Source organism: Gymnodraco acuticeps, unplaced genomic scaffold (genome assembly GCF_902827175.1).
Source record: "Gymnodraco acuticeps unplaced genomic scaffold, fGymAcu1.1, whole genome shotgun sequence".
In the NCBI taxonomy this organism is placed as follows: domain Eukaryota; kingdom Metazoa; phylum Chordata; class Actinopteri; order Perciformes; family Bathydraconidae; genus Gymnodraco; species Gymnodraco acuticeps.
Window position 1 is genome coordinate 1,194,730 of NW_022990214.1, and position 25,312 is coordinate 1,220,041.

Genomic DNA, 25,312 nt, shown 5'->3' on the forward strand with positions numbered 1-25,312 from the left:
GATGAAGTGACACCTGACTGTGTCTTCCTGTTTAGACGCTGGTGGTGATGGACTCTATCTGGCAGGAGAAGTCTCTGGACCTTAACCTTGTTCCATACGGCTGCATCTCTACGGGAAACAACATAGGTTAAATTATTGTATTGTTCATTAATAAAAAGAATATGACATGAAGAAAACTGATCAGTTAGACATTAAAAGATGAAGTTTATCGTAATAACATGTTGTTACCAAAACGTATCATATAACTAGAAACTTTTAACAACAAACTTCCATATATGACTATACTGTCTGGATGTTTTGCAAATCAGAAACTGATTATACAGTCAATAAACTTGATTAGACTCTACTTAAAAATAATTTGATGTTGTATCCTGGCAACTTCCGGATAATTTTAGAGCCATTTAGAAAAAAAGAACAGTATTTTTTTTTTTTACCAATATCAACATTAATCATGTAATGAAGGTCAGTCCAGAAATAGGGAATCTTCATTCATTTAGAATGTTGAAAAAAGAGTAATATATATTTTCTTATCACTTACCACTAATATGGTGGTATTATGGTGCACTGTGTATGAAAAGGCAGATATTGTCTACTTTACAACTATATATTATCATGACATTTATCAACAAGAATGTAATATGTCTGAAGGCACAGGAAAGATACATTTAAGGTCATTTCACACAAGGATTTATGTTTTGTCTGTAATTACCATTTATTTGTAGTATAATTATGGTATGAATTCTTAAGGAATTATTTGATTGATCATTTCGAATTTGGCTTAATGATGGTTAACAGGATATTTGTTTCACTTTCATCCTTGATTTGTAATTACATTACGTTTTATTTATGTTTGCTGTGTGAACCTCAGGAATTAGCTGAGGCTCATGCTAATGGAGATCCTTGTAAAGACATCAAATCAAACAAATTAGAATTGAATTTCTTCATCAAGTTTCTCCTCAACAGGTATGATAGAGATTGTGAGGGATGCGGCGACCATCGCCACCGTGCAGAGGATCCATGGAGGAACCATAGGAGCCTTCAAAAACGATGCTCTGTTTGAGTGGCTAAAGTCCAAATGTCCACTCCAGGAAATAGTAAGTAATATGGAACAAATGGATTTGGACCCCAATGCACTTGTAATATGTCATTACAAATGAGAAACCATGCTCAAATCAGGCCTTCTTATTTGAGTGGTACTAGCTTAATGAGATGATGAGTCACATTGGTCCGTGGTGTTGCCTACATTCTGTCGTTAAAAAAGTCATTTCTATTTTTGACTGTGCATTATTAACGTTTACCTGCCAATAAAACCATTTTGACATCTTATCTGAATAAAGGGACAGTTTGCATGTTCTAAAGTGTGGTTATAAGAGGAACTGATTACTCCTCAATATAGGGCTGCCCTTTCCTATTACATTGCATTTAGCAGACGCTTTTATCCAAAGCGACTTACAATAAGTGCGTTCGACCAACAAAATACAAACTTGAAGAAAACAGAATCATATATGTACATCAGGTTTCATAGAGCTAAAACATTTCAAGTGCTACTCAACTGGCTTTAGATAAGCCAGCCCTTTATTAGTATATAAGTGCTTTGTTAATAATTCTATCGCTTAAAGTGGAGTCGAAAGAGATGAGTTTTCAGTCTGCGCCGGAAGATATGTAAGCTATCTGCTGTCCTGATGTCAATGGGGAGCTCATTCCACCATTTTGGAGCCAGGATAGCAAACCCACATATTTTTGCTGATGGGAACTTGGGTCCCCCTCGCAGTGCGGGTGCAGCGAGCCGTTTAGCCGATGCAGAGCGGAGTGCACGTGCTGGGGTGTACAGTTTAACCATGTCCTGGATGTAGGAAGGGCCAGATCCATTCGCAGCATGGAACGCAAGTACCATTGTCTTGAAGTGGATTCTAGCAGTGACCGGAAGCCAGTGAAGGGAGCGGAGGAGCGGCGTGGTGTGGGAGAATTTAGGAAGGTTGAAGACCAGGCAAGCCGCTGCATTCTGGATGAGCTGCAGAGGTCGGATGGCACATGCAGTTAGACCAGCCAGGAGGGAGTTGCAGTAGTCTAGGCGTGAGATGACGAGAGCCTGGGCCAGAACCTGCGTCGCTTTCTGGGTCAGGTGGGGACGCATCCTCCTGATGTTGTAAAGAGTGTATCTGCAGCAGCGGGTTGTAGCAGCGTTGTTTGCAGTGAACGACAGTTTGTTATCTAGGATCACACCCAGATGCCTTGCAGTCTGAGTCGGGGAAACAACAGAGGTGCCTATGTTGATTGTTAGGTCAAGAGTGGGACAATCTTTTCCCGGTAAGAAAAGCAGTTCAGTTCAGCTTGAGGTGGTGAGCAGACATCCACTGAGAGATGTCCGCTAGACAAATAGAGATGTGTGCGACGACCTGGGTCTCTGAGCGGGGAAAGGACATAATTAATTGGGTGTCGTCAGCGTAGCAGTGGTATGAAAAACCATGCAGGCTAATGACTGATCCGAGCGAGTTTGTGTACAAGGAGAAGAGGAGGGGACCAAGAATAGAGCCCTGAGGGACCCCTGTAGTTAATTGACAAGGGTCGGACTCGGACCCTCTCCAAGTTACCCTGTAGGTACGGTCTTTGAGGTATGAGGTGAGGAGGAAAAGTGCAGAGCCTGAAACTCCAAGTTCTTGGAGAGTGCGAAGGAGGATCTGATGGTTCACCGTGTCGAATGCAGCAGACAGGTCCAAAAGGATGATGACAGAGGAGAGGGAGTCTGCTTTAGCAGTGTGCAGTTCCTCAGAGACAGCAAGGAGGGCAGTTTCTGTTGAGTGACCTGCCTTGAAACCAGACTGGTGTGGATCCAGAAGGTTGTTCTGACAGGAGAGTTGTTTAAAGACAGCGTGTTCAAGTGTTTTAGAAAGGAACGGGAGGAGAGAGACAGGCCTGTAGTTTATAACATCAAACGGGTTGAGAGTGGGTTTCTTTAGGAGAGGGTTTACTCTTGCCTCCTTGAGACTGTTTGGAAAGTGACCAGAAGTTAGAGAAGTGTTGATGAAATGGGTGAGAAACGGTAGAATATCAGGAGCGATAGTCTGAAGGAGGTTTGAAGGGATAGGGTGCAGAGGACAGGTGGCAGGACAGGCAGAGGTAATGAGGGTAAGAACCTCACTTGGAGAGAGGGGAAAAGGAGGTCAGTATGTGGGTGAACGGTGGGTCTGGTGACCCAGCGGTGAGTAAAGGTGAGTCAGAAAAAGAAGAGCGATTGTCATCAACCTTTTTTTCAAAGTGGTTAACAAAGTCGCTTGACAGAAGGGAGGAGGGGCTTTGGGGGGGTCCAGGAGGGAGGAGAAGATGGAAAATAGTTTTTTGGGATTGGAATAGGAAGATTGGATCTTATCTTGAAAGAAAGTGCTTTTTGCCTGAGAGATCGAAGCAGAGAAAGAGGAGAGGAGAGCCTGATTAGGAGGTCGTCAGGGTGTTTGGATTACCACCATTTCCGCTCTGCTGCCCTAAGGACGGTTCTATTAGCACGCAGTGCATCATTTAGCCAGGGAGCAGGAGGGGACTGACGAGCCTGCAGAGATGTGAGAGGACAGAGAGAGTCCAGAGAGGATGAGAGAGTAGAGAGGAGAGTTTCTCCAGCAGAGTTTGGAGGCAGGAGTTGGAACGAGTCAGAGGAAGGGAGGGTTGAGAGCACAGATGAGGCAAGGGTAGAGGGGGAGAGGGAACAAAGGTTACGGCGGACAGGTGCAGGACGAGAAGAGATTAGTTTGTTATGTTTGGAAAGGGGTAGAGAGAATGAAATGAAGAAGTGATCGGATGTGTGGAGCGGGTTTACAGAGAGTTTAGAAGTAGAGCAGTTCCTTGAGAATATGAGATCAAGGACATTGCCAGCTTTATGAGTGGGTGGGGATGCAGACAATGAGAAAGCAAAGGCGGTTAAAAGAGATGTTAGTTCAGATATCTTCCCTGTCTAGAGGTTGAAGTCTCCGAGAAGTACATTGGGAGGGCCAGTTTCAGGGATGTGTGAGAGGAGATTATCTAATTCCTCCAAGAAGTTCCCCAAGGCGCCTGGTGGACGGTAGAGAACAACAATGGTTAATTGTATAGGATGGGTTACTGTGACGGCATGGAATTCAAAGGTGGAAGGAGTGAAGTTAGGTAGTTGGTAGAGGGAAAAGCTCCATTTGGGAGAGAGCAGGAGACCAGTGCCACCTCCTCTGCCAGTGGGTCTTGGTGGGTGAAGGAATATGCTGTGGAGAGAGCTGCTGGGGTGGATGTGTTGGATGGAGTAATCCAGGTCTCAGTGAGAGCAAGGAAATCCAGGGACTGAAGGGAAGCGTAGCCAGAGATGAAGTCGGCCTTAGGAACAGCTGACTGGCAGTTCCACAGGCCCCCTGCAACTAGATGTTGGATCTCAGTGGAGCATGTGGGATAGACGAGAGCAGGCCGGTTATATCGATTAGGAGATATACGGGGCCAGTGATAATTGCGAGAAGACACATAAACAGGAATGGAGAAAATAGCATGAGGGGCTTAAAAACTAAAGAAAATAAAACACCAGCAATACTTGGCTCAATCAAAGTAGAATTTGCCTCCTCTTTGCCTCCCTCGTGACTCCAACAGGACTCCTTTGTCTTTGTCAGTCTTACTCCAACAGGACTCCTTTGTCTTTGTCAGTCTTCGTCTGACGGTCCAGGAAAGTGCTACCTAAAATGGACACCTGATTGCTGAGTTCTCACAGCTGTGGGGCCACGCCCCTTTAATTAGTTAACTCTCTGCAGCTGGTGGCCCTCAAAAGGAAATCGAGACTGGCTCCCTCCTGAGTTGTTATTGTCTTTTCAGTGGCACAATGGTTTTACAATTACATTAAACCCTAAGTTATAAAGTTATGAGTTTAACCCTTAATACAGTTACACCTACTCAATAAAGCTCTTAGTATTCTACAAATGTTTAAATCAAAGTTAACCCTAGCAGTCAGTTAGTTCAGTTTTAAGGTTTCTGTCAAATTACTTGTCCCAAGTTTCTGCCTGACAGATACTGTAGCGGTTTTGAGATTTAAAATCACAATTTCAATCAGATCAACTACAGAGCATTTATACAGAGTACACACACTGAAACAGAGAAGTCTAAAAACAGAATGTTACTCACACAATTCTAGAAATCACCCGTTGTTATCCTGTCAAAATCGAGTTGCACACTGGCAGGAGTTAGCGTAAGGGTATATAGATGTACGTTATTGTGGGTGTAAGCTGAATCTGAGTATTTAGTGTTTATTATTTTTTGTTTTGCAGATATACCATACATGTATATATATTAGAAATATACAAATATAACAGATTACTATATATAACAGATATATAATATAATATATAACAGATACTGTGCAGGAAGAGGCAACAAACCCACTGGGCTTCTTTGAAACTTCCACCTAAATAATGATAGAATTCACAATTTTAGAAATCAATATATACAAACAATAATATCAATTTGATAATGATGGCAAACTTTTTGAACAACACATGATAGAAAACACATCAATATAACAACAAATGAAAATGAAATATAGGAATATAGGAAATGTGGATGAAGTCGAACACGTGTGTGTGAGTATAGCATATGTGTGTATGAAAAAGCATATGTGTGTATGAAAAAAAAGCAGTTCTAAAAATGCAGATATATTCAGATATTTCAGGCATTATAAAACATTTTATAGAGGTACAGTATTTTGCCACGTGGGAAAAGCCATTAAATCATTTTGTTCCCCTAAATCAGAAAGATAATTGTCCTCTTCGAGCAAGAGACTTTTGGGGATGGGTATCTGATGGTTGTAGAGTTGCATGAAAATGAACCTGTGATTTCAGGAATATTCCATTTTCATGAAAATATGTTATAAATAAAAACACATCACATAAAGTATATTGCGTGCTCTGCAACTTTGATGTTAATGCACTGTTTTGATCTCATTTTACTTAAGCACTTCAAGACGGTGGAGAGATTTGTGAAGTCCTGTGCTGGGTACTGTGTGGCCACCTATGTGTTGGGTATCGGAGATCGACATAATGACAACATCATGATCACAGACCAAGGTATGCACTGTTAATTATTCTTGAGTAAATCTGCATCGGCAAAACACAAAATTATGAAAGCAGCTGAAGTGATTGACAGATCTTACTCTAAAAATATTTTTCTGGGCCTGTCAGGGAACCTGTTTCACATCGACTTCGGTCACATCCTGGGTAACAGGAAGAGCTTCCTCGGCGTGAGCAGGGAGCGTGTACCGTTTGTCCTCACACCTGACTTCCTGTATGTCATGGGCAGGGGCAAAGGGAGCAACAGCCTCTACTTTCAGCGGTTCAGGGTGAGTAGACCTGGGGCCTCATTTATAAAGGGATATACGCTCAAAAGATGGCATAATTCAGATCCAGTCGTCATGACTCCACACCGGGGGGATTCCCCGTTCACTTCTTACAGTTTCTCATCAAGGGGGTGTCTCCTGTCCCCGGTACAAACACACTGCCTAAGGAAGGCTATGTGTATTGTTTTTGTCATTAACCTTTTTCGGACCACTTATTTATTTATTTTGGTGACGATCCGACCTCCATGCTGCTACTCTGGTTCAAACTGCATCCACCAAACAATATGATTTATCTCCACCTCCCCAAAATAACCAGAATCTGACACGGTGTGAGATGTCTTTTTTAGCTGTTCTGTCGTCATTTCCTGCGATCTTCTTCATAAAGTCAGTCAGAATGAATGAATGAATGGGCGTTTCTTTGACTATTTATAGGCAAATATGGGCGTTACGTGAAGCCCGCAAAAGCTGCACCGCATTTCGTGTCGATTGTGATTTATAAAGGGAAACCGGCGTAGGAAGTGCTGTACGCACTTTCCTCGCGGGTGCGCAATGTTTGGTGAATCGGAAAATTTCTGTACCTATTTTTTGGATTTCTACTACGTAAGCAACCTTCCCACGTGAATCCTACGCACGGTGTTATAAATGAGGCCCCTGATCATGTGCGTGGTTGTGTTTGTCTGTTGCGTGTAATTATAGGGATAATTTTCCAGTTCATATTTATATTTTGTGCCTCTTCTGTGACAGGTCTCCATACTTTAAAGGTCGGTTATTGGCTAATTGGGTACACAAGCCAAACAAACGTTATGACCAGGGGTGCACATCACTTTTTTGCCCTGGTTCTCAAAGGAGCACCTGGGGCCTCATTTATAAAGGGATATACGCTCAAAAGATGGCATACGCCAGTTTCTACGTAATGTTTGCGATTTATAAAATACTAACTTGACAGGAAAATGTGCGGTCCTCCATGCAAACTCTAACCCATGCGTACGCACTAAGCACAAAAACGGGAGAGACGAGAAACTGCGACACCGTTGGCAGAAGGAAGAATGGAGAGAAATATGTGGAAATAATACCATAAATAAAATGTTACCTCTCATTTATCATATATGAAGAATTCATTTTCAAACATTGATTTAAGCCAATCTTAAAATGATTAAACAAACGCCTGTTTGAGACTCCTCACTGCACACAAAAACATAACTTGGAGAAATAAATAAATACGGATATGTTATTTAAAACCACCTGGAATATGTTGTGTTAATGTTATGAAATGTTTTCTCATAAATGATGCGGTAAGCAGGAGGACAGAATTACGTCTAAACTGACGCCGTTTTGCATTTCTATAGGTTGTAGATACGAGCATGGTTTTATATACTATCATGTTTAATCGTGTTTTATGCCGTTTGCCAAGATTGATAAGTCGCTCGTAAAACACAGGAGGTATGGAAGCTAAGAACACCATATGTGGTAAATTGTACAGCTAATATAACACAACACATTAGTTGTATTTCCTTTAACTGGTGGATATAGAGTTTCTGCGGGGGGGGGGGTTGAGACGCACAGGCTGCAGTGGAGACACTGCGCACAGCTGATCGACAGCTGGAACACAAACCACCAAATACAAAAACATAATTCAGATCCAGTCGTCATGACTCTACTCCGGAGGGATTCCCCGATCACTTCTTAGTCTCTCATCAACGGGGGTCTCCTGTCCCCGGTACAAACACACTGCCTGAGGAAGGCTATGTGTATTGTTTTTGTCATTAACCTTTTTTGGGCCATTTATTTATTTATTTTGGTGACGATCCTACCTCCATGCTGCTACTCTGGTTCAAACTGCATCCACCAAACAATATGATTTATCTCCACCTCCCCAAAATAACCAGAATCTGACACGGTGTGAGATGTCTTTTTTAGCTGTTCTGTCGTCATTTCCTGCGATCTTCTTCTTAAAGTCAGTCAGAATGAATGAATGGGCGTTTCTTTGACTATTTATAGGCAAATATGGGCGTTACGTGAAGCCCGCAAAAGCTGCACCGCATTTCGAGTCGGTTGTGATTTATAAAGGGAAACCGGCGTAGGAAGTGCTGTACGCACTTTCCTTACTGGTGCGCAATGTTTGGTGAATCGGAACATTTCTGTACCTATTTTTTGGATTTCAACTACATAAGCAACCTTCCCACGTGAATCCTACGCACGGCGTTATAAATGAGGCCCCTGGAGATGTTGCTTGGTGCTCATCCTTAAAATGAAATAAATAAACCGGTCTTTATTTGTCAGACACACGGCACAGAACACACAGAGGTGAACACAGAACACACATGCAGAGGTGAACACAAGACAACATTAGCACGACCAGTAATCCTACAAGCTGTCATCACTACCCTCCTGAATGTTCTCCTTGTTGTGGAATATTTTCCAAGGCCCATAACTTTGACCCAGTGTATCAGTTCAAACTGTCCTGACTGAGCACAGGCACCTGTAACCTTGGCTGCTGTGCTCTCAGTGTTTTGTCTCCCTGTTCCTGCCTGTTGGCGTCAGCTGATAGAGGTGTTATCATTCTATCTTGTTATGCAGCATGTTGATGATGCTCTCTGAACTAGCTAAATACATGGGTCTGGGGTAGAGTTCTTCAGAATTGACGTGGCAACTCTACCGTGAAGTCAGAACCTCTGACTCTTGGACTTGTGATGTGAATCCTCCGGCCGTTAACTCCAAATAAACCATCATGTGTTTGACATCAAAGCTACTGCTCTTCCCGTGTCTCCTTCCTGAGTCGGTGACTCCCACTGCATAGCTACACAGAAGTTTCCTCTACACTCCTCACTGTCTTCCTCTCTGTCAGACATGGTAGCTGATGATGTAGGCCTACTACTTTCTCTCTGGTTGAGATCCACAAGTCAACAGCTGGTTTTGGTTCGAAAGTCCAGTTTTAAAAGGATATGTTTGGTTACTGTCCTATAGTATACATTGGAATGATTTCAAACCTGTTTATCCCAATAATTATAAAGGAGTGCCTTGAAAATATGTGTTTACATAAATTGCGACCAAACTGTTTGAACTTAGACTAAAGTGAACTATCTAAACACTTAGAGTCCTTTACCTCACTGAGCTGTAGTTATCAGTCTCTCGGTCTGACTGGAGAGGAATCTCCCTCCACATTATTGTAGAAACATCTTCTTCTTATATCTGCAGCTAGCACCAGATTCTAATAACAACAGCGCCGGTGTTGCAGTATAACTTGAGTCATGAGTCATGACAACTGGCGACATTCTATTATTTTCGTCATAGGAATCCGGGGCGTGTACAGAGGACCCATTGTTGACTTGTCGACCCATGTCGATCGCCTCGTTTGTCGTTTACGTTCATCTTTTGCTATATCTGCCTTCCTAAGATCACTTTGATGCACATTCAGTACTCGTATGTGAGGTTGTGGGTGTGAGGTTGTGGGTGAGAGGTTGGATATCGTGACGCTTACAGGGAGGTATCGATTATTACAAAGTAGGTGACTGTGTGGATGCCTGTTCAAAATATTGCAAACTTGAATAAATCATTTAAATTATATATTTGTGTCCGACTTTCATTTGTACATCGTTCTTAATGTGATGTATAGTAGCTTTGATAGCTGTCCATATCTTCAGACAGCCTAAAAGTAAAACACAAGTCGTTTATTCACAGCCTGAACGCTCATCGACATGACTGGATCACTCATGACAAGTTGTGATCAGCTCCGATTAAATTGTGATATAAATGCTGTAGCTATTCTCCAGGGAGCACGTTTTTTTAATGAAATACCTGTATCCCTCTCATCACAACAAGACTCTACACTGTGCAGGAAAAACAATTACATAGGCTACATGAAAATAACCTTGATGCATGGGAATGAATCACACAAATTATCTTCCGTGGCTATACTGATGTCACAGTAACGGTCAACCACAGAAACGTAAGTCCAGCGGGGCACAAGTTGAATACATATAAAACATTTGTACATCGTTCTTAATGTGATGTATAGTAGCTTTGATAGCTGTCCATACCTTCAGACAGCCTAAAAGTAAAACACAAGTTGTTTATTCACAGCCCGAAAGCAGCATCGAGATAACTGGATCATCTGCAGTGTTGGGCAAGTTACTTCCAAAATGTAATACAGTACATTACTTATTACTGTCTTTTTTAAGTAATAGGCTACGTTACATTACAATATTACTGTCTCTGAAATGTTATGACTTACTCTACTTTTATATTAGCCTACTTTTGATCACAAATACATGGATCCTGAGATTGAAGCTCAAGCCGGTGACCAGTGAGATTGTTCTAACAATTTCCAATAAATGTTATTCTGAAACATAACTATCACTGTTGTCTTTCCTTCTATAAATGAAGCCAAAAATATGTCAAGTTGGGGCTTAGCCCTCCAAAAAGTGCATGGTTGCAACTTAGACAGTTAAGCATTTTATATCAGTGGGTCCTCATGGTGCAACACGGAAGGCAGACAGAATTGCTTAGACACAGGTGTCACATGAACTTTAAATGTTCTGGAAAGTTCCTTATACAGCTTTAGCCTTTTTTATCTCATGAAGTCCCTAAGTGACACACACTGAACAGTCTGGTGGGTTATGGTCCTTGTCATTTGCTTTTGTGTTCCCATAACAACATGTCCAAGATGTCCATGTGCCAGGCTAACACATGTGACAGAATTAGCTACATTTGGAAAGGTTTTTTGTTGCTAAAGTTAACATTCAAGCCATTTAAGAATAGAAATGCTTACATGACATGTCATTTGTTAAACATTAAGCTGTCTTCGGCTCTTTTCTGATTCTGATTACATATAACCTGTTGTAGAAACATTTATTGATGAAATTGATATGAAACAAATGCCATAAATATTGCTGTGACACTGATGTCACATCGGGACATTAACCCTAAACCCTTCAATTCAAAGTATGTTCAAACAAATGGAAACCAAAAAATCATCCTCATTAATGAAATTACAAATAAGAGTTACTTTACCATTAAAGCCCAATGTGACACATATGTCACATTTCAGATATTTGACACTAGGGGGGGTTACTTGTCAGAAATGTGTTCTAGGTGGTCTATTTAGTCTAAATGACGTTCCCCTTAATTTCCCCAAAAGTAGAAATGGGTCCGGGTTCTTATGGGTTAAACGTATAGGCTTAAAGGCATAATAGAACTACTGTATTATATGTATTAAACTTGTGCCCCGCTGGACTTACTTTTCTGTGGTTTACCGTTACTGTGACATATCAGTATAGCCACGGAAGATAGTTTGTGTGTTTCATTCCCATGCATCAAGGTTATTTTCATGTATGTAATTGTTTTTCCTGCACAGTGTAGAGTCTTGTTGTGATGAGATTTAATCGGAGCTGATCACAACTTGTCATGAGTGATCCAGTCATGTCGATGAGCGTTCGGGCTGTGAATAAACAACTTGTGTTTTACTTTTAGGCTGTCTGAAGGTATGGACAGCTATCAGAGCTACTATACATCACATTAAGAACGATGTACAAATGAAAGTATGAAATATATAATTTAAATGATTTATTCAAGTTTGCAATATTTTGAACAGGCATCCACACAGTCACCTACTTTGTAATGTTCGATACCTCCCTGTAAGCGTCACGATATCCACCTCTCACCCACAACCTCACATACGAGTACTGAATGTGCATCAAAGTGATCTTAGGAAGGCAGATATAGCAAAAGATGAACGTAAACGACAAACCAGGCGATCGACATGGTAAGTCAACAATGGGTCCTCAATGTACACGCCCCGGATTCCTATGACGAAAATAATAGAATGTCGCCAGTTTTCATGACTCAAGTTATACTGCAACACAGGTACCGGTGCACCCTCCCTCTCTCCCTCGCTCACTCGCACTTTGGCTGTGAGCTGCGGGTGCCAGATAAGCCAACATCCCCCATTTTCATCACTTACAGCGCCCATCGTACAGGGAAAATGAAACGTGTAACCGGGGTGAAAAGGGTGTTACATTTACTTAATTATGAATATTGTTACATCAAGGCCGAAAATGAGGATGAGCCCCAACGGTCAAAAATGTTTTTTTCCCTCCCAGAACTACCAGCGCAGCGCCTCCACAGATCAGGGGCCTCATTTATAACGCCGTGCGTAGGATTCACGTGGGAAGGTTGCTTACGTAGTTGAAATCCAAAAAATAGGTACAGAAATGTTCCGACATTTTCCGATTCACCAAACATTGCGTACCGGCGAGGAAAGTGCGTACCGCACTTCCTACGCCGGTTTCCCTTTATAAATCACAATCGACTCGAAATGCGGTGCAGCTTTTGCGGGCTTCACGTAACGCCCATATTTGCCTATAAATAGTCAAAGAAACGCCCATTCATTCATTCATTCTGACTGACTTTATGAAGAAGATCGCAGGAAATGACGACAGAACAGCTAAAAAAGACATCTCACACCGTGTCAGATTCTGGTTATTTTGGGGAGGTGGAGATAAATCATATTGTTTGGTGGATGCAGTTTGAACCAGAGTAGCAGCATGGAGGTCGGATCGTCACCAAAATAAATAAGTGGTCCGAAAAAGGTTCATGACAAAAAAAATACACATAGCCTTCCTCAGGCAGTGTGTTTGTACCGGGGACAGGAGACCCCCCTTGATGAGAAACTGTAAGACATGATCGGGGAATCCCTCCGGAGTGGAGTCATGACGACTGGATCTGAATTATGTTTTCGTATTTGGTGGTTTGTGTCCCAGCTGTCGATCAGCTGTGCGCAGTGTCTCCACTGCAGCAACCCTATATCCAGCAGTTAAAGGAAATACAACTAATGTGTTGTGTTATATCAGCTGTACAATTTACCACATATGGTTTTCTTAGTTTCCATACCTCCTGTGTTTTATGAGCGACTTATCAAGTCTTAGCAAACGGCATAAAACATGATGAAACATGGTAGTAGGCTATATAAAACCATGCTCGTACAACCTATAGAAATGCAAAACCGCATCATTTATGAGAAGATGTTAGGAAAAATATCACTCGACACCAGGTTGAGAATCAATGATCAGGTAACTAATTTATTCTTGCAAGAAGGAGCAGAGTTAAATCACATACAAAGGATATGGGTTAATTCACACACATGGGGTATGTTGCTCAAAGGAGCATCAACAAACATCAGGCTTATATAGTCCGAAACAGGGAGATAACAACAAAATCGTAAATCGAGGTGGCGCTAATATCAACAACATGAGATGCCCTGCCTCCTGCCTCCAAGAACAAGAAGATGCAGCTGCAAGGTCATAACCAGTTCAGAGTCACCCACATGATATCAGTGCATTAAAACAACCCAAAGAGTAGAGAAAACAGTATTTCTCCAACAGAAAACATTTCATAACATTAACACAACATATTCGAGGTGGTTTTAAATAACATATCCGTATTTATTTATTTCTCCAAGTTATGTTTTTGTGTGCACCGAGGAGTCTCAAACAGGCATTTGTTTAATCATTTTAAGATTGGCTTTAATCAATGTTTGAAAATGAATTCTTCCTATATGATAAATGAGAGGTAACATTTTATTTATGGTATTATTTCCACATATTTCTCTCCATTCTTCCTTCTGCCAACGGTGTCGCAGTTTCTCGTCTCTCCCGTTTTTGTGCTTAGTGCGTACGCATGGGTTAGAGTTTGCGTGGAGGAACGCACGTTTTCCCGTCAAGTTAGTATTTTATAAATCGCAAACATTGCGTAGAAACTGGCGTACGCCATTTTTTTTAGCGTATATCCCTTTATAAATGAGGCCCCTGGCGCCCTAGGCGAACATCTATAACCCTGAGTTCATATGCAACTCGCAAATATATTTCTCTCTCTCCTCTCTTCTCTCTTTTCTCTTCTCCCTCCCTCTCTCTCAATGTTGGTACGCAAATGCGCCTTTTTTCAAATGACCCGGTGCTCTTTCTTTGGCCGAGGTGCGCATGCCCACCTGCGCACCAGTTATGTGCAGCCCTGGTTATGACATCATAAAGTGGCCCAAATCTGATCATCTATCTAGTAAGATACATATAATATAGCCAGTTTGATTCTATAAGAAACATTTATACAGTACAAAGAATAACTTATTATCCCTTGGAAATGTTGTTTTTGCTGACCTCCCGTGGTCTAGGATGTTGTTGCTGTAATGTGAGATTGTGCAGACACCCTTATGTAAAGTAGAGATGTAACTGTTCATTGCCTTTATTTTTATATAAATATGGTGTTAGTGCAAACATTGCACTATAACTTAAGCTGAAGCTAACAGTAATAACTATAAGATCTATCTGAAATAAATAAGTGTACTGAAACAAATACCAATAACTGTATTGCATTGTTTTCTTATGCGCAATTACTTCATACTGTCTAGTTCTCTTTTTCGTCCTGCATTTATTGTGCCCCCCTCAGAAAATAACTGGCCCCCCAGTGGCCCCCCCAGTCAAATTGGTCTAGAACCGCCATTGCACGGGTGTAATAAAGGACACTGTGTGTGGTCAGTCACTGTCATTCAAAACATCAGGGCAAAAGGAAGAAATACTGTATATTCAAATACATTACATTGTGATTCATTCGAAATGCTGCTCAGAGTAATCTCAGTCTCTTCTGCGACAGTGTGGGTTGAGTCTTTCCTCTTAAAACGCTCAACTAATCCTGCAAATGCATAAATGTAAATGTGTTATGATGTCACAAATATGCATGATGTTATTTTAGCGACCTTTGGAGCTTGTGTTAGCTACTTTCATCGTTAAACACTGCATAGGATACACTGGATTTTGGTTTCCACGGTTACTTGTTTTCCCTCTCCTACGGTTGTAACTGCAAATAACTTACATTGATACTCTTTGATGACAGAGTTACCGCCAACAGAGCTATCCTTTTCCTGTTTTGGTATTGTTGCACTCCCTTTGTGCCGTACATGTTTAATATTATAGGAGTAAATGTACTGTAGATATTTTACAGACAGTGTTTGTGTTTGTATTATCTTACTTACTTGTGTTTTTCTCCTGTCCATATTAGGACACTTGCACCCAGGCGTACCTCTCCCTGCGCTCTCACTCTCGCTTGCTAGTCACTCTGTTCTCCCTCATGCTGCTGACAGGCATCCCGGAGCTGAGCGCTGCAGAGGACATGCGCTACCTACGGGATGCGCTGCAGCAGGAGCAGAGTGAGGCGGAGGCCAAAGAGCACTTCCTCCACCAGATCTCTGAGTGTGAGCGGCTGGACTGGACCGTGCAGGCCAACTGGTGGATCCACATGATGGCGGGAATCAAGTAGACTGTTGGAGATGAGACATTTTAAAGGGGCCCTACCCTGTTTTTTGGGGTCTTCCCTTTCCTGTAGTTGGTTTTATAGGTTTTTGTGCATGTAAATGGTCTGCAGAGGCTAAAATCCTTTCTTCCCTACAGAGGGAGTTTCTCTCCCACACACTCCCCCCCCGAAAACGCCTCCGTTGGACTCCTTTGTTTACTTCCGTAAAATAGTGACATCAATAAGTAACACTTGTGCTCCCATTGGCTAGCACTCCAACACATTGTAAGTGATAGGCTAAGGCAGGGGTGGCAAACATACGGCCCGCGGGCCGGATCCGGCCCGGGAGGCATTCCAGCTTGGCCCACGGAGCTGAAGGATTTTGCTAAGTAGGCTACTGTATGAGAGGAGGGAAAAAAAACTGCTATTTTGAATCCTTCCACTAGTGGGCGCACTACCGCACCGGTACCAGTGAGAGCGCAGCCAGACTGTAAAAAAAGTGATGAGTAAGAGTAGTGATTGCAGTCAATAACCTCTGACACTCTCATCCCCAAATGTCTCTGTCAAAAAAGAGAAAAGTGGACACGGAGTGCCGAGTTTTCCAAGAAAAATGGACCGCATCCTATTTTTTTACAGAGGTAAATGGAAAACCTGTATGCTTGGTGTGTTCGCAGCAAGTTGCTGTGCCCAAAGAATATAATATTCGCCGCCATTATGAGACTCACCATGGAGAGAAATACGACTGCTTGCAAGGACAACGGAGAAAAGAAAAGATAAATGACCTGCTATCAGGTCTAAAGAAACAACAGGCCGTTTTTACCCGGAGCCGAGATATAAGTGACGCAGCCGTGAAAGCCAGCTATCTCATTGCTAACGAAATAGCATCAGCCTCAAAGCCATACTCTGAGGGTGAGTTTGTGAAAACATGCATGCTGAAGGCTGCAGAAATCGTGTGTCCTGAGAAGCGACAGGCTTTTTCCAACATTAGTCTAACGAGGAATACAGTGAAGGATAGGATTGCCGATCTTTCAGCAGATTTGGATAGCCAGAAAAAAAAATAAAAGTCAAGTCATTCGTAGCATTTTCAGTTGCAATCGATGAGAGCACTGACATTACAGATGTTGCTCAACTGGCCATATTCATTCGTGGTGTAGATGAGACTTTCACGGTCACCGAAGAGTTCCTTGAGTTGGTTCCTATGACAGACACCACTAAAGCGGATGACATTTTTAGCGCTCTCGTTGAAGCACTGGACAGGGTCGGAGTGGACTGGACCCGTGCTGTCAGTCTGGCTACAGACGGCGCACCATCAATGATCGGGAAAAAAGCAGGTGTTGCCACGAAATTCAGGGAGAAAGTACAAGCAGCAAATGGAGGAGATCGTTTTTGGACATTCCACTGTATTTTGCACCAGGAGGCATTGTGTTGCAAGACGTTAAAAATGGATCACGTCATGAAAGTGGTTGTCCAAACTGTTAATTTCATCCGAGCCAGAGGGCTGAATCACCGTCAGTTCGACAGCCTCCTCAGTGATAAAGACATCACCTGTAGCCTACCATATCACACTGAAGTAAGGTGGTTGAGCCGAGGTGCCGTGCTGAAGCGTTTTTCTGATCTACGCGAGGAAATTGGACAGTTCATGGAGAAAAAGGGTAAGCCAGTGCATGAATTAAAAAACCCAGAATGGCTGCAGGACCTTGCATTTATGGTGGATATTTCAGAGCACTTGAATAATCTGAATATAACGATGCAAGGTCGCAAAAAAGTTGTCACAGAATATTATGACAGCATACGCGCATTTAAGTTGAAGCTGGCTTTGTGGGAGACACAGCTGTCAAGTGGTGACCCTGCTCATTTCCCTCATCTAAGAAATGTGCATATGACCGGAGTTACTGCTGACATGAGTCGGTACAAAGACAACATTACGGAATTGCTGCGGGAGTTTGAGCGGCGGTTTCAGGTCTTTGGTGAGCTTGAGACAGAGTTTGCAGTGTTTCGCTCGCCATTTGCAGTTAAGGCTGCGGATCTGCCCGTCGACATACAACTTGAGATAATCGACTTACAATGTGATCAGGATTTAAAGGACAAATTTGCCTCATCGGACTTGGGCACATTTTATCGGTATCTTTTGCCAGGATACCCCAAATTGACAGCCCTGGCAGCAAAAGTTTTGAGCATGTTTGGGACCACCTACCTTTGTGAACAGGTTTTCTCTGTAATGAACATTACTAAAACAAAGCTGCGCTCGAGACTCACACACAAGTGCCTGAATGAACTCATTAAATTGGCTGCTAGTCAGGATTTTAAGCCTGATATTGATGCCATTGTGAGGGCTAAAAGATGTCAAGTTTCAGGAGCAAATTAATCAGTGACGTGAAAATAAGAACCTACTGAAATATTTGAACATGTTATATTATTATGTCATAGAACATTGTGTATTATAATGTCAATCAGCAGCTGCATTAGGCAAACAATAGTTTGATTTGATGTGGCACTGCCCAACTTCTTTTTAAAATATAGAAATGTTATATCTTCAAGGCAAGGGGGGTAACTCAAACTCCTCACTTAATAGCTCCCACGTTTTTATTTGTATTTTGTGGTGAGTCAGTTCAGGTGGAAACTGTGATCTGTTGTAAAGAACATATGTGTAGCACTTGAAATTGCACTTGTTTTTTCTTAATAAATGTCAGTTTGTTCATAACGTTTTGCGTCTCATTACATGTGGACATTTTCCGAATGTACTTGTAGCCTACTTATTTGCACTTAAACAGAAATATTGTCGTTATAGGGCCTGTGGGTTATTATGCTATGATTTTACTGGTCCGGCCCACTTTAGATCAAAGTGGGCAGTATGTGGCCCCTTAACTGAAATGAGTTTGCCACCCCTGGGCTAAGGGGTGGGACACTTCTAAGCGGTTGACCAATTACAACAGCGTCGGCCATTTCATCAGAGCACTGGACTCTGGTTTCAGACAGAGGGTGAAAAGAGGTGCTGCAGCAGAAAAATAAAGAGCTTTTTGAACATTAAACCATGGAGGCATATCCCAGTAGAGGCACAAAATACAAATATGAACCAAATAATTAGCATAATAGGGCCCATTTAAATGTTTTGTAACATTGTGATCCTTCTCGGAATCCCCATTTTTTTCTAAATGTTCCACTAATCTGATTACCGCGCAATTTTTTTTAATGTAACTGTTAGGCAGAGATGGGGTCGTTACTAAAAAAAAGTAATATATTACATATTACTTTTTTAAAAAAAGTAATATATTACACTACTTCGTTACTCTCTACATAAAGTAACTCGTTACCTTATTCGTTACTTTACTCGTTACTTTACTCGCAGGGCCGGCCCGCCCCTACCTACAGGCAGATCACGCAGACTGCGGCACACCTACAGTGTGCGCGCGCCACAATTTTGCCTCTGCGAGACTCCACTTGCACCCCCAATTACTATTGCATTAAGGAAGACATAACACAAGTCTTTCTTTTTATATGCTCTAAAATAGGCTACCAGCCACACAACAAGCTAACAGTCTGTGAAACGTCAAGACACTAATGAATTAAACCAGTTCAAGACGCATTATTCTTATCATTCTTTATGAGCGCAGTAACGGTAAGGTATCTACTTATGTATTTAGTATTCCATAACTTAGTAACAGAGATGGTCAAACTAAAGTGGTAGAGATATGGCAGAATTCCTACAATGAAGCGGGGCATTGAACTGTTCACCCGTGAGAGGGCGATCAACAAAAGAGAGCGAGCGGCCCCGTTGAGGGAGTTTACAGATGGAAAGACTCAGCCATGTTTATGCAGCACTGCACATGGAGATGTGGTCTCGCAAGTCGCGCAGATTACATAGGCCTACATGTATATAAACCTGCGGCGGAAACCCCTCTTGTCTGTCAGTGAGTGATTATTTTATAAAAGTAACGAAGTAACGCGTGTCGGGGCACTGTTAGTAACTGTAGTGTGATTACTGAATTATAAAAGTAACGCGTTACACTACTCCGTTACCGACACAAGTAATATGATTACACCCAACTCTGCTGTTAGGGAGTACATGTTATTTTTATTTTGGTATCCTTATTACGTAATCCTGTTAATTGTATTGATTAATTATTCATTAATACATTAATGAGTTAATATTTTCAAAGCTTCTGAAAGGAGCTGTGAAAGAGTCTGATTTCCTTTGTCATGTCATTAAAAGTGTAACTGTTTGCATTGAATAAACATCATTAATCTTCTTTAACATTGTTTTATCTTCCCACATGAACCTTGTGTTCCCAGAACAAATCTCACTGTGATGCCACATACTGTACATATATACATGCATGTGTGAATGCATTTCCTTCCATTACCTCCTTCTGTTTCATTCTCTCTGTGTATGAAGATATGGTGCAAAATGCGAGAGCCTGTAAAACCTGATGTGAGCACTTGCAGAAAATAAATCTGAGTTTGTGTGCATACATTTACACTTGTATAAAATATCCACGTAACTGTGAACCAAATTTGAAGTCACAGAAGGAAATAAAAAGTTTTGTAGCTTGTAGAAAAAAAATGAACTTAGTGATGAAATGTTCACTTCACATATTTTTTAAATATATTTTCCATTACAACTGCAACTTGGTTATTACAACCTCTCAAATCAGTCATTACAACTTGACGAATCTGCTCTGTGGCAGTATAAATCGACTAATCTGCGGTCTTGACTTTTGCTACACTTCTTGCGATAAATGTGTCGTAAAAGTAATTTTCACCTAGATGTGGGGGGAGGGAGGGGGGTTGGAGCGAAGGGGCGGAGATATCAGAACGACCGAGAAGCCCCTCACTGCAGTGTGCAGTACTTCAAGATGGGCGGGAGCTCAACATGGGCGGAGCCTCAACGCCCCTCCTTCTCAACCTTTGAGGCACGTGACGGGACGGCCCCTCCTTCTCAACCTTTGAGGCACGTGACGAGCTTCACAGATGACGCGTTGCATCCTGTTTCCCGGGTAGCAGTTATCTTCCCTCCCTTCAATCTAACCCTTCCCTTCCCCCCATCCTAACCCCAACCACTCCCTACCTTTTTACCTAATCCTAATCTTCCTTCCTCCCTCCCAAACCTAAACCCCAAAACCTCTCCTACTGTAAGAAATTAAAATCAATGTTGATATGATGTAATTTAAATAAAAATACAGGGCTTTAATTTAAAGCAGTTTTATTCTGAAAAAAACGGAAGTTCACACTAACTATTAATTTAACACTTTTATTCTGAAAATTCGTCATTTCCGGTTAGCATTAGAATGTGGCTAACGTTTTGAAAACCGTGAATTGAAGGTGAAATCAAATGACATGTGATGTTGCACACTAAACACACTGGGATTAACACTCATTTATTGACGCTGAAATAACGTTTATCAGCACAACACGGGAGTCGGGACGTCACGTGCCTCAAAGGTTGAGAAGGAGGGGCCGTCCCGTCACGTGCCTCAAAGGTTGAGAAGGAGGGGCGTTGAGGCTCCGCCCATGTTGAGCTCCCGCCCATCTTGAGGTACTGTGCACTGCAGTGAGGGTGACTGGAGACTGCGGGACTAACCCCCTAATCGCACCAGGAGCGTCTGCGCTGCGGCTGCGCCGCGCTGCGACCTCCTCCTGCGTCCTAACCCACCAGGCGCGTTTCAAAACGTTGCGGAAGCGGAGCGTCTTGTGTGCAGCCTCGCAGTTGTTGGATGAACATTCCACTTCCTGCCTGCGCCGCGCCGCGCTGCGTCAAAAATAGGATTCATCCTATATTTTAGAAATTCCTTGCGGCGAGGAGCTTCTGGGACGCTTCGAGGCGCGGCGCAGCGCGGCGCCGCGCGGCGCAGCGCGGCGCCGCGCGGCGCAGCGCGGCGCAGCGTGTCTGGTGGAATAGCACCCATTGACTAGAGTGGCCGCGATCGCTAAAAACGCCGCAACGCAGCGCAACGCAGCGCAACGCAGCGCAACGCAGCGCAACGCAGCGCAACGCAGCGCAGACGCTCCTGGTGGGATTAGGGTGTAACGGCCTGCGTCAAAAAATGCTTTCAACGCTTCGCCCATTCATTTGAATGGGGTGACGTAGGATATTTTCAAACTTCGCCGAACTGCATTGTGGGTAGCATGGCAAGGCGTTGCAAGCATCGCGAGCGTCTATCGGCGTCAAAAGTTGAACAATGTTCAACTTTTGAGGCTCGATGCTTGCTCGAAGCTGGCGTCAGCCAATCAAATCCCGTTTTTGCAATTCCCGCCAGTACAAGCGCTAGCCTATCAAACCGCGTGCAAGCTGGGAGAGCCAGACCGCAGTTCATTTCCTCATATTCCAAACGAGAAATTACGGTAGCAAATCACCCGGTTCTTTCCGACCAGAACTATTTACCGGGATACAAACCGGAGGAACCAGGCATGGAGGGAGGTGGCAGAGACAGTGGGTGAAACTGGTAGGTTTTCGCCTGTTTGGGGATTTTATATCCAGTTTACTTCGTTTTAACATTGCTATTGCTTTGTATGTCGGGGGGCGGGAGATTCATGTGATTGGTTGTTGGTCGCGTTGCTCGCAAAAAATCGCCAAGCTTCAGACACGCCCAGCTTCAAGATTTTTTGATGTCTGTAGTGTAGACGGGTCCGTGTCGCTACCAGTCCGCTGACATGACGCGTCAATCAACGGTACATTTTGCCCATTACTTGCCCAGTATTACGGCCCGTCCACACAGCGGCGTGCGTTGAAGCTTCCAACGCTTCTGCCCATTCACTTTGAATGGGGTGACGTCACTTTTAGCCGAACTGCATTTTGGGAAGCGACGTGTAGCGTTGCTGGCGTAGCTGGCGTCAAAAGTTGAGCAATGTTCAACTTTTGACGCCTCGACGGAGGCGTCAGCCAATGAAATCCCGTTTATGCAAATCTGCCAGTACAAGCACTAGCCAATCAAACCGCGTGTATGCTGGGAGAGACTACGCAGGTCATTTCCTCATATTCAAAAAAATGGAGGGAAAATTCATTATAGCGGTAGTGAATCACCCGGTGCTGTATGATCAGTCTCTGTTGATCTACCGGGATACAAGCCGGAGGAGCGAGGCATGGAGGGAGGTGGCAGAGACAGTGGGTGAATCTGGTAGGTTTTTGCCTGTTTGGGGATTTTATATCCAGTTTACTTCGTTTTAACATTGCTATTGCTTTGTATGTCGGGGTCAGGAGATTCATGTGATTGGTTGTTGGTCGCGTTGCTCGCAAAAAATCCCCAAGCTTCAGATACGCCCACCTCCAAGCGTCAACGCACGCTGCTGTGTGGACGCTCCATTACTTTGAATATTATTATTGTGATTAAGGAGTAAATCCGCTTTGAAGATCACCGTTTGATATCGTGCAGTTTAGTGGCAAAATAACGTCAGTTAGCCAGCTAACGCTAGCTTTGTTGAATTAATGCTAGCTAAACAAGTAGTGGTTGTAGTCTACAGCAGTAATTGATATATTAGCCTACTGCTTTGGCACTAACGGTTGATAACCGTTTATGAAAATAAAACCAATTGAACTGTACTGAAATAATGACAAGTTTTAAAGCCTTTGTAAATTATCCATGCTATTTTCTGTTTAGAACGAAGACTTCAGAATCTTAAAATCCCTTGACGTTTGTATGCAATTGTGCTAAATTCAACTCTGGAATCAAGCAAATATTAATATGTTTGCATGACATTACATTACATTGTATTTAGCTGACGCTTTTATCCAAAGCGACTTACAATAAGTACATTCGACCAGGAAGACACAACCTTGAAGAAAACAGAATCATATAAGTACATCAGGTTTCATAGAGCCAAACATTTCAAGTGCTACTCAACTGGCTTTAGGTAAGCCAGTCCTTTATTAGTATAAAAGTGCTTCGTTAATAGTTCTAACGCTCGAAGTGGAGTCGAAAGACTAAATGACATTAGTTATTTATATGTTGCCATCACTTAAAGGGATAGTGGAAATGGAACCTCAAATAGTTTCGTTTTAACTTATATACAAGCATAATTACGTACCAAAACAATCACACCTGATTAAAAAAATATAATAATTGCCTTACGCATGTTAGAAGCACTTTATTGCAGCTTCCCCGAAGTTTTTTAGAAACGAAATGTTTCTCAGCCTAACCGGAAGTGACGAAAACTCAGGAAGACGATACGATAACAAACCATGGCGTCTATGCAGAATGAACGTGGAAGGGCAAATATACCAGACAAAGAAGAAGGATTGTACGAGGTATCCAGTGATGATAGCGAGTCAGAAACATCCTCTCGGCTTTCCTACGAAAATGTCGTTTTAGGAACTGAATCTGAATCCGGTTCAGTAAGCGACGATGGTGACAATATTGAGCCAGACGATGGACCATTACGTCCTTATTTGTTCGAGCCCGAGCCCGAGGTGATGGTTCACGGCATGGGCAATGGCGAGGATGACCAGGACCAGGCGCCAGATGATGCACCCCTACGCACAAATAATCTTGACTGGTAGGTCCCTAAGCATAGCTCACGCATCTTAAGATCACCTGTAGCCTTTACAAATATTAATCATTGTTAACCAGTTAAGGCCGAAGGTCCCCCCAGTGGACCCCTCCCACCGTTTTTTCTCTCTCACATGTCTCAGGGCTTCTTAACATTTATGAAACTATTAATGTTTCATACCCTTTTAAAGGTAAGAAACTCCGCTAACTGACAATAAGAACAATTGTTAGCTAGAAAAAACACAAGAGTAATACCAAGCCTTTGAATTAGCATTGAGCGAAACAATGCTAACTAATGCTAACGCTTTTTTACACACAACACACGGTAGAAATGCCCTTATTACTATCTTAACTGCACAAACAAGATATACGATTTAAAGCTGAGACTCCACAGATGTAATGTCATCACTGTAAGACCTCGAATTCCTGGAGCTATCAGCCAGAAAAGAGAAAGTAAACAACATCCGGTTCCAAAAATATTACAATAATTACGTCTTACCTTTTTTGATTTGTGATCAAAAGTTGTGTTCAACGGAATAAAAACGCATCTCAAGGTTAATCCAATGTCGTTGTGTCACGTAGAATTTTTCTGTCGCACTACAGCCATACAAAACACATCTATTCACCATAATAAAGGTCGGCTATTCACATGCTATTGAATGTCCGCCATTGTTTGTGCCCGTCTTCCTGAGCTCTCGTCATCACCCGAAGATTCCCGACGATTCCCGAAGTATTTCGTTTCATTGAGAGGGCGCAGTAAAATTGAAAATAAAATGAAACTAGGCGGATGAAATTAAAAAAAATTGTTTAATATGCTTCTTTTTAATAAAAATACATAAGTTAAACCCAAAATTCGCGGATTTCCACTATCCCTTTAATTATACGTTTAATACATTTAAGTCAAGCTAAGGTACATGTGATGGGAGCTAGTTAGTACGCTTACCTGTGATGCCTCCTCCAAACAGCATAATAACCAGACTGTATCATTAAAACTACAAGTACCAGTTCTAGATCCTTGATGTAACCCACTGGATAAACCAAGGTTACAAGGTTCTTGTATTTTGTTTGTTAATAATTATTTATCTAGTTATTTTATAGTATATTTTAGTTAAATGGTCAACTTTTAAGAACTAAGCTCATTGATTGCTGTTGGACAAAAATCCGCCCCGCCTCCTCACTCAGGTTAGTGAGAGCACGTTGAAGACGTGTGTGTGAGGGAGCATCGTCA

At 42.4% G+C, this 25,312-nt stretch overlaps 1 protein-coding gene across 1 annotated transcript in view; it reads left to right on the forward strand.

The window, feature by feature from the left end:
• The window catches only part of si:rp71-17i16.5 (phosphatidylinositol 4,5-bisphosphate 3-kinase catalytic subunit gamma isoform), a 35,590-nt gene extending 19,689 nt beyond the window's left edge, over positions 1-15,901 (forward strand). Inside the window, exons 8-12 of the mRNA XM_034218479.1 lie at positions 36-126; positions 964-1,094; positions 5,948-6,059; positions 6,174-6,331; positions 15,374-15,901. Of these exons, the coding sequence (XP_034074370.1) occupies positions 36-126; positions 964-1,094; positions 5,948-6,059; positions 6,174-6,331; positions 15,374-15,631 (750 nt within the window). The 3' untranslated portion in view covers positions 15,632-15,901. The remainder of the gene's footprint in view (positions 1-35; positions 127-963; positions 1,095-5,947; positions 6,060-6,173; positions 6,332-15,373) is intronic.
• Positions 15,902-25,312: the final 9,411 nt, after the last annotated feature.